The 14,948-nt window shown below is 35.0% G+C and overlaps 1 protein-coding gene across 1 annotated transcript; it reads left to right on the plus strand.

Moving 5' to 3' along the window:
* Positions 1 to 180: 180 nt before the first annotated feature.
* Positions 181 to 14,852, plus strand: LOC110993703 (sorting nexin-7). Its single transcript, XM_022260053.2, has 10 exons — positions 181 to 429; positions 910 to 1,048; positions 1,316 to 1,435; positions 1,988 to 2,129; positions 3,018 to 3,100; positions 9,670 to 9,761; positions 10,837 to 10,965; positions 11,371 to 11,570; positions 12,101 to 12,146; positions 12,544 to 14,852. The coding sequence occupies exons 2-10, from the start codon at positions 914 to 916 to the stop codon at positions 12,938 to 12,940; spliced, it is 1,344 nt and encodes a 447-aa protein (XP_022115745.2). The 5' UTR covers positions 181 to 429; positions 910 to 913; the 3' UTR covers positions 12,941 to 14,852.
* Positions 14,853 to 14,948: the final 96 nt, after the last annotated feature.

A 14,948-nucleotide genomic window follows, 5' to 3' on the forward strand; every position in this document is an offset into this window, starting at 1 on the left:
TAAAATTGTCAATGAATTTATTGACAGGTGTGTCAAAACTGACGGCTGACATCTCTATCGTTCAGCTGACTTTTACTTGTTAGTTACCACTTTCATGAATCAAAATTATTTGATCTTGTTATTACATTCTAAATTATTATTTCTTATTCTTCAAAATTAAAATGTTTTGGCAAAATATATTAATTTGTTGGTATTAAAACTTATTTCAATTTCATTTAGTACGAAAATATAATACGGTGATGTGATATTATTTAAATTTAATTGAATCTAGTGCATGTAGTTGCATTATCGATCGCGAAATTGCAAATTAGGTTGAACTACTTTTATTTATTCCATATCAGATATCTTATGTAAACTAGATAGCTACGCCCCCTTTTCACATTACTTCACACTCTTCGTATTTTGTATACCTTTAATAAAATAAGAAAGGTAAGCACTCTGTTCCAGTTTTTTACTTTAACAATTTGTTTACGGTCTGTTTTATTTTTAAATATGTAAAAAAAGGTTTTTATTAACCATTTCTTTGGTGGAATATGAAATGATGATGAATACATTATTACTACCCAAAACACATTTATTTTAAGCTTTAAAGAAATATATTGTCATGGCAACTACTAGTAAAGTAATGTAATTTAATTATAACTTTTTAAAAGTTAAATGAGTGTAGTAACTAAGCATTAATTCTTAAAAAATGAATGAAAGTACATACATATTTTGCTGAAATTATTTTGGAAAAGACATTGAAGTTAGTACTTTTCCCTGACATGTGATTTTGATTGAAATTTGTGTGTATTCAAATGGTTTTTTTTGTGTTTTAAGATGTGTGTACAGGACAATGTTTGTGGGTACTGCTAGTATATATAAAACATGAACTAAGATTAATAATTTCCTTTTCTGTTATATTTCTAGAAAAATGGCAAGTGAAAGTAGTTCAGCAGTTTTAGATTTGAATGATGTGGACACAACTGATACAGAAGTGGGCAGTGTCACCGATGATAGAGAGGGTTCTCCCCTTATCATGGAGACTGGATATGATATTGCTGTTAAGGTAATTATGATAGTATTTAAATACTTTATGATTTTTAAAGAAAATTGTGAATAAATTCACACAATTTTGAATTTTCACAAAACTTAAATATATGTTGTTTGCAAATGATGGTGCTAACAGCTAAATTAAATTCAGCAACAGCAAAAGTAAATTCTAAATTCTTTACAAGAAATTTATTTGTACAACAAATATTCTTATTCCATATTTTTCTCATACTGTGACACCCATTACAAGTTATTACAATTACTATACATAGCAAATTTTTAGGTAGATGCACCCATGAAGCAGCTGTCGACTCTAGAAACATTTGTGACATTTCGCGTAAGATGCGTTTGCGCACGATGGCCTGCACCACCGTTCGTTAGGCGACGGTTTAACCATTTTAAGGTAATTCACAGGTTAAAACTAAAATCTAATTTTTATATGGAAAAGTGTGAAACTAGATTTTTCTATCTATTCTATCAACATGTCAGTCCTACTTCTGGTTGGAGGCTGGTAACTGTAAACTGGATAGTTGGTGCATCATTTTGTGCTAAAATCAAATTCAAAATACAATGACAATTGACATATTATTTGATATGCATTTTCAATGTCATTGTTGGATTGAAAACTTTTCTAGAATATGAAAATTGTAGAGGCAACTTCAAAAAAACGTCATAATCTATTGCAAATTTGTTAATCTGCCATTGGCATACTGTATGTCGAAAACTACCCGCAGACTACTGGCTATCTTAGTAAGCAATGAAGAGTGGTGCCGACATATTCTGTAAGAATATTACAAATATAAACATAAGGCAGGAAGGTGTTACACTCATGAACTTCATCTCAGAGTTGAGACGGACCTAATTTTAATTATTATAAATCTGGTATAAAATATAAATAATGAAATCATTAAATTAAATTTAAGTGCAATGATTGAAATAATTAGGTATATTATAGCTTCTTCACAAACGCCTGTCTGCCGCCCATCCATTAGTGGCTATACCACCGCTGCCTCCGCTGCATTCAGCGAGGCAGCAGCTGGATAGATATTCGCCGTCATTCGTCGCTGTGCGAGCGTTAGCACTTGACGCTTTTATGGGTGAGTTGAGGAAAATATATTTTCTTATTTGTGGATGTGTTATGTTGCAAGGTAATTTTAAACCAATTATGTGTTTGTAAATAGAAAATATATTAATAATATCTTGTCTAGTCTTCTTTTTATGTAATCGGAGGCAAACAGGCAGGCTCATTTTACGTTAAGTGATTCTTCCACCCATGGACACTCAATGTCAGAGGGTTCGCGAGTACGTTTCCGGCTTTTTTTTTAAGAACTGGAGGCAATTGCCTAGAGGCTCATCTCATGTTAAGTGATATCCATAGAAACTCGTCAATGCTAGAGGGCGTCGCTGGTAAGAAGTACGCTCTTTGAAGAACCTAAGGTCGAATTGGTTCGGAAATACTTCAGTGGGTAACTGGTTCCACATAGTGGTGGTGCGCGACAAAAACTGCTAAATCTCTTTCAGGAAAACTAAAAAAGAAATATTAATGACCTTCTTAGGTCTCAGTCTCAGATTTCTGTATCTGTTACATGATAATTTGGTAATCTAATAGGCAAGAAGTTGATTAGCCTTCTAATCCTGACAAAAGCCGCCAACTTCTGGGTCTAAGGGAAAATTTTCTCACGTTTTCCTTCACCGTTCGAGCGAATGTTAAATGCGCACATACAAAGACGTTTCGTTTATTAGCCGGTGATTGAACCTATGACCTAATAACTTATAAACTATTTAGGGATAAATAGAAAAAACAACTGCAAATAAAAAAACGTGATTGTTAATCAAGGTATGAGTAAATGCGTGGATGCCTCCAAAAAAACTGAACCAATTTTGATAATACTTGGACTGGGCCCTATTTAATAATATATATTTTTATGATTATCAATATTCTAAAGAATAACATTATTTTAGGTCCATAAACTATTTGTTTCCAGAGAGAATTGCAAAACACCCAATTTTAACACACAGCGACGACTTCAGACTGTTTGTGACCACCCCAGACGATGATATTGATAAGGTGACTCATTTTCACTCTATATATTTTTAATCTGTTACTAAATTTGGATTAAGAACTATAGACTGTCAAGTATAAGTTGGCGTTCCAGTGGCGGCGCCTCCTACAACCCTCTGTGTTGCCACTTTTTTTGTTTAGTTTGGATTGATGGATATTCTTAGATATTACATTAAAGGTAAATAAAAAACTTAATAACAAAAAATTATTTTTTATGGTAATTATGGTCTGTTAGAGGCATTATTCCTTCCATGAATTCTTCAGAGTCATCTGTGTCAGAAGAATCTGAGTCGCTGCTATTCAAATCAATTAAAAATGGTTCCATTACTGTTTCAAGGCGGTTGTCTGTCATACGATAATTATTTTCAACATTTATAACGTGATTACAGTGTTTCTGCCATTCTTCAGCAGTTATTTTGGAAAATGCACTATGGATTCTCTGTTCCATGTTTTCAGAGAGGCCAGTAACATTTGTGTCTGCAAATATTCTTTTGAACGAACTCCAAATGAATTCTATTGCATTAAAGTCACAATGATAAGGCGGAAGTCTTACAGCCTTATGACCATGTTTCTTTAATATTTCATCAATTAAGTAGACATTCTCCTGATTGATTGTTTTTATAATTTCATACAATTCTGCTTTTTTCATGGTTTCCAAGTATGAAAGATTGTTTTTTTTTATGAAATCTTGCATCTCTTGTTTCTTACTGTTCATTGTCACGCGTTTATTTATTTTAATACAGTGATATGACGCATTGTCCATCACTATTAATGAATTGGGCTCTAAGTTTGGGATAAGCTTTTCTTGTAGCCATTTACTGAAGTTATCTCCATTCATCTCGTCGTGATAATCTCCACTTTTGGTCTTAGATTTGAAACACAAAAGACTATTGGGGATAAAACCTTTCTCACTTCCGGCATTCACTATGATCCATCTCTGACCTTCTGAGACTTCAGTTCTCGCTGTAAAATTACTTTCCATGATTTTTCCCTCTGAAACTATACGGTTCACGGTTCTTTCAGAAACACCTTAAATAAAACAAAAATTATTTTAAGTTATCCATCAATCACATTTACTTTCAAAAGCAATTATTATTTTTCCCTAAATTTGGGGATATAAATATCACTTTTAACTGGCAATACTTTACCTGTCAAAGCCGCTGTTCGAGCATTCACTTGTTGAAATGGAATAATCGGCCCATTGTTACGTTTCTCCTCTTCACAAAAACGTTTTACAGCTAGAATAATTTCTCTAGCTGCACTCCGCACTACTTTTGGCATGTTTCGTAATGATTTTTACACTTTAAAACACAAATTATTAGCACCGACACACGTGAGGCTACCAAGCTGTTAGAACTGTCAACACAACTGTCAAAATTAGTACCTTTTTCTGCCACACGCCAACTTACACATGACAACCTATATTGAGCAATTTAAGTAAAATAGTTTTTGAAAATTTAACTAGGTGGCAACACTATATTATATGAAGGTTGATTGTAACTAAGTGTTCTTGCTGTCATTCATCTTCTTACCAAATAAAAAGTTATATTTGTGCTAATTACTATCGTTTCTTTGATAAACGACCCATAATCCTTCAGGTTATGGGCCCAGTAGATTCTGCAATTGAAAGTTTTAAGAAAAATAGCAAAGAAAAAGTTACAATCGTATTGTGAAGAAATTGACAAAATAACCTCAAAATGGATTCAATGCGGTCAATAAACTTAGAAAAATTTGATGGAAATAACTTTAGGCAATGGAAATTCCAGATAAAGTGTGCCCTAAAAGCAAAAGGGATTGATATTTCAGTGCCTAAACCGGCTGGAAATAATGTTGAATGGACAAAGAATGATGGCATGGCCATGTTTATTATAACATCTTCGATGGACTTCAAACAAATAACTTTAATAGAAAATTGTGAAACTGCTAAGGAAATAATGACAAAACTTGAATCAATATACGAACAGAAGAGTGAATTATGTAAAATGTTGATCCATGAAAAGTTTTATCAGTATAAAATGTCTACAAATGACAGTGTAGCTCAACACATTTCTAAAGTGGAATCATTGGCCAAGCAGTTAAAAGAAAGTGGCGAAAGTATTAGTGAAATGGCTGTGATAACAAAAATACTTGGAACAATGCCTCATAAGTATAGATCACTCCGTCAAGCGTGGATGTCTTTGGATCCAGAGCAACAGACTCTTGTCAATCTCACTGCTCGTTTGTTAGATGAAGAAGCTAGTTTACAGTGTGAAGAAGAACAAGAAACCGCTCTTCTTGTGGCTAAGAAAGGATGTAAAAATAGCCCAAAACAAAGTGAGCTGAATAGAAATGCTAGTAATTCAAATCAAAATAAAAACAGTAAACACAGATTTGAATGTTATAATTGTGGGAAACGAGGACATTTTTCTCGAGAATGTCGTGCTCCAAAGAAATCCAAGTATAGAAAACCTCAACAGGAAGGTGCAGACTTGGTAGCGTTTAATGTAGAAACCAAATTCCATGAAGCTGAAGACAATGTGTGGATTTTAGACAGTGGTGCCTCTGCACATATGACCTATAGAAAGGAGTTCTTTGTAGAATTATTGGAATGTAACCAGAAATCATTGACATTAGGAAACAAACAATCAGTGGAAGTGGCTGGCATTGGCAAGGTGTTAATAAAGAGATGTGTCAATGGACAGTGGGAGAACAGTGAACTACATGATGTATTGTATGTTCCGAATTTGCGACGAAATCTGTTCTCAGAAGGTGTGATAATGCGTAAATCATATATCATTATCAAGAAAGACTCTGGTGCATTCATTTACAAAGGAAATGACTTGGTAATGTGTGCAACAATAACAGAAAATAATTTATACGAATTGAAAATTAAAGCTGTGGTCTCAGATACATGTAACTTAGTTCAAAGTGATCAAAATAACATTAAAATGTGGCATGAAAGACTGGGACATGTTAACCTAAAACAAATCAAGAGTATGAGTGCTGATAATGTGGTAGAAGGCTTGAAACTGAATAACAGTGATAAAACTGATTTTGTTTGTGAAGCATGTGCATATGGAAAGCAGTGCAGATTTCCATTTCACAAATCTATACGAGGAGAACTACAGCCAGGTGACCTTGTATATAGTGATGTCTGTGGACCTATGAGTCATACATCTATCCAAGGTATGAGATACTTTATATTATTTAAGGATGCTGCTACAAGTTACAGGCATGTATATTTTGTCAAACATAAAAGTGATGTGATGGACATATTCATGAAATACAATGCTATGATCAAAAATAAGTACATGCATAGTGTCAGAATATTGCATACTGATAATGGAAGAGAGTATGTGAATAAAACCTTCAATGACTATCTCAGCAAAGAAGGTATAATTCATGAGTGTACTGCGCCATATACACCAGAACAAAATGGGCGTGCTGAAAGAGAGAACCGTACCATTGTGGAGAGTGCACGTTCAATGTTGTACGCGAGGGATGTGTCACTGGAATTATGGGCTGAGGCTGTGAATTGTGCAGTATATTTATTAAACCGGACTTCCTCCAGCCAAACTCCTAAGAAAACACCATTTGAATTATGGAACGGCATCAAACCTCATATAGGCCATGTGAAGGTGTTTGGAAGTATTGGATATGTCCATATTCCTAATCAGCTAAGAACTAAACTTGACAAAAAGAGTGAGAAAATGATACTAATTGGGTATGATAATAACAATTACAGGATGTTCAATCCAGAAACCAAAAAGGTTAAAATATCAAGAAATGTAATTTTTGAAGAACATAATGTTCCAGAGATAAGGAAGAATATTACACAAATATACATTGACGATGAAGTGAAGACATTAGGACAACAAAATCAAATGCAAGAAACAAATGTAGAGGATACTCTTGTGGAAACTTCATCATCAGAGAATGAAGATACCATGTTGAGTTGTAATAGTAATGACCCTACATATGAACCTTCTCAAGAATTAGATGATGATTTAATTCAAAGCAACATAAATTTGAGACCAAGGATTAATAGACGTTTTGAAGCAAACCTAATTGAACTGTCACTGCCACAAACGTATGCTGAAGCAATGAAAAGTCCACAAAGAAACGACTGGTTGAAAGCTATTGATGAAGAATTGCTTGCACATGAAGAGAATAATACTTGGACTCCAGTAGAGAGGTCTGGTCAACGTACGCTTACTACAAAGTGGGTTTTTGCTATAAAAAAGGATGAAAATGATCAGGTGAAACGGTTTAAAGCTCGTTTATGTGCACGCGGATTTAATCAAATAAAAGATATTGACTATCAAGAAATATTCTCTCCAACAACGAGATATGACTCTATAAGAATTATCTTTTCTATTGCAGCTAAATATAATTTAGAAATTCAACAGTTTGATGTAAAGACTGCTTTTTTGAACGGGTATTTGGAAGAGAATATTTTTATAGAAGTACCAGAAGGAATTTCATTTAAAAATGATTGTATCCTAAAACTTAATAAATCACTGTATGGACTTAAACTGGCGTCTCGTTGTTGGAATAGAAGATTCACTGAGTTTTTAATAAAATATGGTTTTGTGCAATCTCAGGCTGACAGTTGTGTTTATGTAGGTATTTTCAATGGGGTGAAAGTATTCATAATAATTTATGTTGATGATGCACTTGTAGTCTCTTCCAGTTCCTCAATGATTAAAAGAGTTATAGAATATTTGAAACAAACATTTAAAATAAAAGAATTAAAATTGAAATATTTTGTGGGAATGGAAATAGAGAGAGTAAATAATTGTATCTGTATTTATCAAAGAGATTACATTGAAAAATTAATAGAGAAGTTTTGTATGACTGATTCAAATCCTGCCAGTACCCCTGCAGATGTAAATGTTGTTATTTCAAAGAAAATGGATGAAAATATTATTAATTTTCCATACAGAGAAGCTATATTATTTGCCTTATATTATTTTCTATTATCTTTGCTATATATTATAGCCTTGTTATTTTTGAGCTCTGTTTCAAGGCCTGACATTTCTTTTGCTGTAAATGTTTTGAGTAGATATGTAAACGATCCAAGTCAACAACATGTAAATGCCATTAAACGTGTTATTAGATACCTAATAAATACTAAAGATTTATGTATATGTTATGGAGAAAGTAGTGATCTCACTGGCTATTCGGATTCAGATTTTGCAGGTGATGTAGATACGCGTAAGTCTACTACAGGTTATATTTTTAATATGAATGGGGGACCTATAACATGGTGTAGCCAGAAACAGAAGACTACTGCTCTCTCCACAACTGAAGCAGAATTTGTAGCTGCTTGTGAAGCTGCAAAAGAGATATTATGGTTACAGCAATTATTATTAGATTTAGGTGAAAATATTACATCTGTTCCATTGTATGTTGATAATCAGAGTGCAATTAAGTTAATTAGCAATCCTGTTTATCATAAGAAAACCAAACACATAGATGTGAAATTTAATTTTATAAGGGAAAAGGTTGAGTTGGGTGTAATTAAACTAAATTATATTCCTAGTAACAGTCAATTAGCAGATATGTTAACTAAAGCGTTACCAACTCAAGCTTTTATCTATTTAAGAGATCACATTTTGTTTTTCTTTTCACAACTCTAATTTCAGTAGGAGTTTATTTTTTTTATTTGTACCTAGTTTAAATTTTAGTGGGAGTATTGAGCAATTTAAGTAAAATAGTTTTTGAAAATTTAACTAGGTGGCAACACTATATTATATGAAGGTTGATTGTAACTAAGTGTTCTTGCTGTCATTCATCTTCTTACCAAATAAAAAGTTATATTTGTGCTAATTACTATCGTTTCTTTGATAAACGACCCATAATCCTTCAAGAACGCCATAATCTATATTCACCCACTTTAACCATAGAGTATGTATTGACATTAATCAACAACAAATATGATACCTTTTTTTTTTTAATTTTATGGCAATAGTCATAACTTTATGCCAGTTTCAAGTAAAAGCTAGGGAAACTAAACACGAGAAAAAATAAAGAAAAACATCAAAAAAACCAAAAGGATAAGCTAGTTAAAAGGATAATATTTACTTATTTAAATATATATATATATATTATATTAATTATTTAATAATCTAAATATTATTATTAATTATAAAAGAAGATAATTTTTGTCTTATTTTGATTATTTTTTTTGTGTGTATAAGCTTCATTAAATCAGAATGTTGTATGCGCCTATAATTGGGGTAGCACTAGGCTTATAGTAAAGTATTAAAAAAAATGGTTACCTGTAAAGACGGTTTATGGACTATAGTTAAACCTGCTAACGTCAGAGCTAAATATAGATAAAATGATTCCAAACTTAAGTCTTCGAGGAAGAGAGATAGATGCGGCATATCCGAACAATGAGGGTAACGGGAGCATGAAATTAATTGGTCGATGATGATTCACCCTTATTCGCTATCACGTCAAAAATTTTATTTAAAATATCCTGTAAGTAGGCAAACGTATGGTCCTCTCTTTTCATCACAGTGTTGACGCAATTTGACAGTTGGAGACGACTAAACACTTTTAAACGATTAAATCAAGTAAAATTTCAGGTATTTAAAAGTGAAAACAGCGCATTAAATTTATGGGGGCTTAGTACAGCGCTATATGGGAACAACGAGGCGAAAGTCACCAATGGCGCTAGGTGAGTTAAATTCAATCTTATGTCTCTTTCTCTCGCATGTCGTTTTATCCTTGTCGCACTAGAATGTTTCACAAAAGAGGTCCGTTGATATATGTTCTACTATCTATGAATCTTTTTAAGGGCTTTTTAATGGGGAGAATGGTAATAATAGTTGATAATTTTTTGTTAACGAAATTTTAATGAATGATGTTTTTATACAATAAATACTTTGTAAAACTATTAAAACATTTATACTTTTTTTAGTCGAGTTTCAAAGATGAGCCTCACGCCCGTCTTTCATTTTAACATTAAATAAAAAAAACTTATCTTAATATATATATTTCTTGTGTGCGTGTGTATGTGACTGAACTCCTCCTAAACGACTGGACCAATTTTGATGAAATTTTTTGTGTGTGTTCGTGGAGATTCGAGAATGGTTTAGATTCACAATTTTGTCCGCTGGACAATGTTTTTTTTTAAATTAATTAGTAGTTGTTGATTTTGGAATGTTTAACATTGGATCCGACAGACGGCGCTACCATCGCAGTGTCAAATTTTAAATAATATTCGAATTTTAGTCTGTCCCGAAATGTAAAAAAAGTTTTGTTATCATTGTGTTATTGTAGACCATGTGCTGGATCGTTAGATATTGTCATAACATTTGAATAATAATTTTCATCAAAACGGTCCAGAATGTTTTAGCTTATTAAAAAAAGTTTGAAATTTTCAAATTAAAGACGTATAGACAGGACAACGTCTGTCGGATCCGCTAGTCTTATATAATATGTTGATCAAATAACAGTTTTCAAGACGCTATTAGGGTAAGACTACTACGGAACCAGCTGCCCACTGAAGTATATCCAAACCAATTCGACTTAGGGTCCTTCAAAAAGCGTACCAATTCTTAATAGGCAGGTAGCGCGCTTGCGAGCCTACTGGCAGTGCGTATCCGTGGGCGGAGGTGTCACTTAGCATCAGGTGACCTGTCTGCCTCCTATAACATAAAAAAAACACATAAGCATGCCGCGTAAACTCGACTAGTCGGTGACGTCACTACAAAGATTGATTAGTGCAAACAACAGTACTTTGTTTCCAGAGTGAAAGATCCGGAGTTCACCTCGGCAGGTGACTACATGCAGTCGTTGCAGGTGAAGTTGACAGCACTCTGCACGCTCACCAACAAGCTGTACAAGGGGTCTGTCTCTCTCAGCAACGAGTATACAGGGTGAGTCAGGAGGAAAATAGCTCCTTCAAGAACAGAGCGTACCAATTCTTAAAAGGCCGGCAACGCACTCGCGAGCCCTCTGACATTGATTGTCCATGGGTAGCGGTATCACTTCACATCAGGTGAGCCTCGTGCCCATTTGCCTTCCGTTTATAAGAAAAAACAAAAAATAATTGAATTGAACAGACAGGAGGCTGATGTTTATTCAACCTCGCAAGTGTGTTGACGGCTTTTGAGAAATGGTACGGGTTTCGTATTTTACTTCATCATCCAACGATGAAACTCAGCTGCCGCTATTAGTCTGAAAGTGTCTCCTAAATCGACGAGACGATATTATATATATTATATATTATAATATATATAATATATATTACATATAGAATATAACTGAAATACACCTTCCAGTATGCGTCGTGCCTGCGACGCGTGGGCCAGTCAAGTGGGGGGGCGGAGCTCCCGGGCCTGCGCTGCCGTGGCCAGGGGGTGCGCCGGGGCAGCTGCAGCCCGAGAGAGAGCCCCGCTCAAGTATAAAGCCATTTTGCCCCTGTTGGCCGCATATGCCAATGCCCACCTGGACAAGATCAAGGCTAGAGATGCGATGCATGGTGAGTGTTTTGAGGCTCTATGAGTAGGCTATTTCATCCAACGGTGAAGGAAACCATCATCAAGTTCAAGTGTTTCGTAAGCAGATTTACGGCAATTCCCCCCCCCCCCCTCCTCCTCCTCTCCCTTTCACCAAAAGTAAGAAAAGCTCTCTAGGAAGTAGGTATATGAAAATACTTTATTATTCAAGCATAGACAATGTGTGGGTACTGGGTAGAAAAGTAATAATTACTGATGACGTAATAACCAAATAAGAAAATTAAAGAACCCCCCCCCCCCCCCACTCCCACTCCCCCTATAGTGCTTACGTAATACTTGAAAGGCCCAAAACGGTGTGTGTCAGGCATAAGAGATCATTAAACAAATACAGAAATCTGTGGCCCACGCCTAATAAGTTTGTGGTGCCATAAAAGTAAAACCGGTAAAAGTAAAAAGGTGCCATAATAGATACCATAGATAAGTGACGCTGTAACCACAGACTATAAATTGTATTTTCGTCCTAGTGTTGCCAGTTTATATTTTTTAATTTCAGCTGCATACGTCGCTGGCAACAATGCTACAGGTGACAGTCATAACAGGTATGTTAAGAATATTTTTTATTTAATTAATTATTAATTTGATATTTTGCATATTTAATGTCTTTGTCGTGGGTTCGATGACTTTAGAGAGAATTTCAAAGGCATTTATTTCCAACACTATGTGGAACCAGCTGCCCTCTGTCTTAGAAGAAACGAGTATAATAAATTATTAATAGGCCGGCAACGTACTCGCGAGTCTTCTAGCATTGAAAGTATCCAGTAAAGTATAAGAAGGTGACTGACACCCCTTTGGGTGTTTGAATGTCAAAAAGTATCACAGCTGTAGAAAAAGATACATTATCTGTATTTAGTTCCCCGGGATTCCCCGGAGAATAAATAAGTTTTATTGTATTTGATTTGATTATTCACCATTAAGAAGAACGAAATCTGGTTGCAGGCTGGAACAGGCCTCGGAGGCTCTCCGCTCCGAGCTATCCGACTGGATCCCGAAGACACGGCGGGAAGTGAAGAGCCATTTGCTGGAGCTGGCCGACAGACAGGTGGCCATCCACTCTCAGTCGCTGATGGCCTGGGAAGCGGCCCTGGAACTCTCGCACGAGGCGAACGTCGGCGAACTCTTCAAAACCGTATCGAAAACGGCCGTGCAGAACCTCTCCCCCTCCAAGTGTCCGACGGACGTCGAGAGCGACTTCGGCGACGGGAATAATGAAGAAGAGACGAAGGAGAACGGAATTAACGGGGAGAAGGAAGAGGAGAAGGAGGAGAAGTCCTCGGAAGAGGAGAAGGAGTTCGCGGACCCTCTGCAGAAGTTCACCGAAGTGGAGTTGTCCTGATTGTGCGACACTCTGTTCTGCGATGTGTTCAAGCAGATCACCCATTGAACTTCTTGTGTTTCTGTTGGTTGAGAGTTTAAATAGCAGTTAAATTTTAACCAATGGTTCAAATTCCATTTTAAGGAAGTTTTAGCTTCATGCTGCTGGAGAGTTACCGAAACAAATCGGCTTAAGGTTGTTAAGAGAGTACCAATTATTAAAAAGCCGGCAACGCACTTGCGAGTCCTCTGGCATAGAGAGTTTGAGGGCGGTGTCACTTAATATCAAGATATTTAATTTTTTCTGTGTACATCCTAGATCCCATACCCCAAATGAACCATCCCTTTCATAACATGTCTCAATTTACCAATAAAACAAATAGCACTAATGCAGCTGTTCCAGTCAGGAACAGAAATGTCCATTGCCCCATTGGAGGGGCAGAGATCTTGTGCATAATATTAGATATAAAACAAATTGTACTTAAATCTATTTATTAATAATAATAGTGCCAAATATAAAGTAGAAATAGTTACCTCATAACCAATATATTGAATGAAAGTTATTTATAATTTAGTTTCCATTCTTCGTCACTAGATGGCATCATTGGCACATACTTCTCTTGGCTAGTATATTAATGTTGCCAGTAAAGAAACGTTTACCATAATAAGGGGAATAATTGGAACCCAGGATAACATCAGAATTTATTTAAATATCCTAATAAAACAATGTATACCAGTTTCTAGAATATTTAGGCTTAAATAAATGTGCCACAAACCTAGGAACACCGATATAATATAATATCTTTTAAGATACCTAGCAATCAAAACTGTTTGATGATTAAAACTCTGGCATTATTAAAGCAAGTAATAAAAATAATTACAGTTGGATTTTATTAGATGTCGGTAGATGGTAAATTATTCGCACCAAAATGGCGACGGTAGTTTCAAGAAAAGTATGTGACACTGTAGTCGGCTATTTGCCAGTATAAAATCAAGAATCATCGAGAATGAACGTCACTGGCACTCTTGACTACTATTAACTAAACTTTCTTGAAAAGAGACAGAATATTTCTCTCTTCTTTGAGCTATTTGACCGCATCAGCTTGAATTTCCTATGAACTAGGAGTCATGTCACCTCGCTCCAAGCTTTCCCGCTCTTTGCCTCATCAGCAACATTACGGTGACTGGGTCGGCCAAGCTTCTGCTTTCCTTGCTGCTACCAATCAAGCCAGATTGGGATCCCTCGGAGTGTATGGTCTATCCATCGCTTGATCAGCTTGCCGCTGGCCACAGTAGCAACTTAGACTGAAGATGTTTAATATATTTCCATTAAATTAGCAACACGTGCTATATTCAATAGTTCGTTTCAAATGCTATCTGACAAGTTTAAATATTTGTATGACCAATGTTGGCTATAAAATTCAAATTTATCTTCCAAGCAAGTTTATTTCGAAACAAGATGGCGTCACACCAGTCCCTGTGACGTACCATGCTTGTAAACATGTAAACCAACTCCATGATTCAATAATTCTTAAATTACACTAATATATTCAATCGCTAGTCTCTAATTAAACTCCATGAAGGTATGAGACAAGCGATGACATTTGCAAGCTACGTCATTCGACCGTTTGGTGTCATTTGATATGAAATATAATTATGAGTTTTTTTTATAAAGACTACTCTTAATATTACGTTTTTCATTATATCTAATAGATCAGAGAAAGAAACGTAAGATAAGTTCATTCGAGAATCCCAGAGTGACGTTCCTACGCTTTTAAACTCGGAAATATTAAGTCTTAATGCTAGGTACTTAATATTTCCTACTGTCAAATAGCCTAAACAATTATGTACGACCACAGAGTACTATTTAAGTCGAAACTTTATCGGCATCATGTAAATATTGTATTTATTGAAATAAATCACTTTTTACTCAACATTTTCTTATTTAAAACCAAAGAACCCCATAGTGTAAGCATAAAATCAAGACTTTAAAATAAAACATTTGTCAAATTCTTTGAAGTGTAAATTTT

The sequence above is a fragment of the Pieris rapae genome, chromosome 24, assembly GCF_905147795.1.
Source record: "Pieris rapae chromosome 24, ilPieRapa1.1, whole genome shotgun sequence".
Taxonomy (NCBI): Eukaryota; Metazoa; Arthropoda; class Insecta; order Lepidoptera; family Pieridae; genus Pieris; species Pieris rapae.

Coding starts and splice junctions, on each gene's coding strand:
- LOC110993703 (XM_022260053.2), top strand. CDS start 914: ATGGCAAGTGAAAGTAGTTCAGCAGTTTTAGATTTGAATGATGTGGAC. Junction 3,101..9,669: donor CAGACGATGATATTGATAAG/GTGACTCATTTT, acceptor GTAAAATTTCAG/GTATTTAAAAGTGAAAACAG. Junction 12,147..12,543: donor ACAGGTGACAGTCATAACAG/GTATGTTAAGAA, acceptor ATCTGGTTGCAG/GCTGGAACAGGCCTCGGAGG.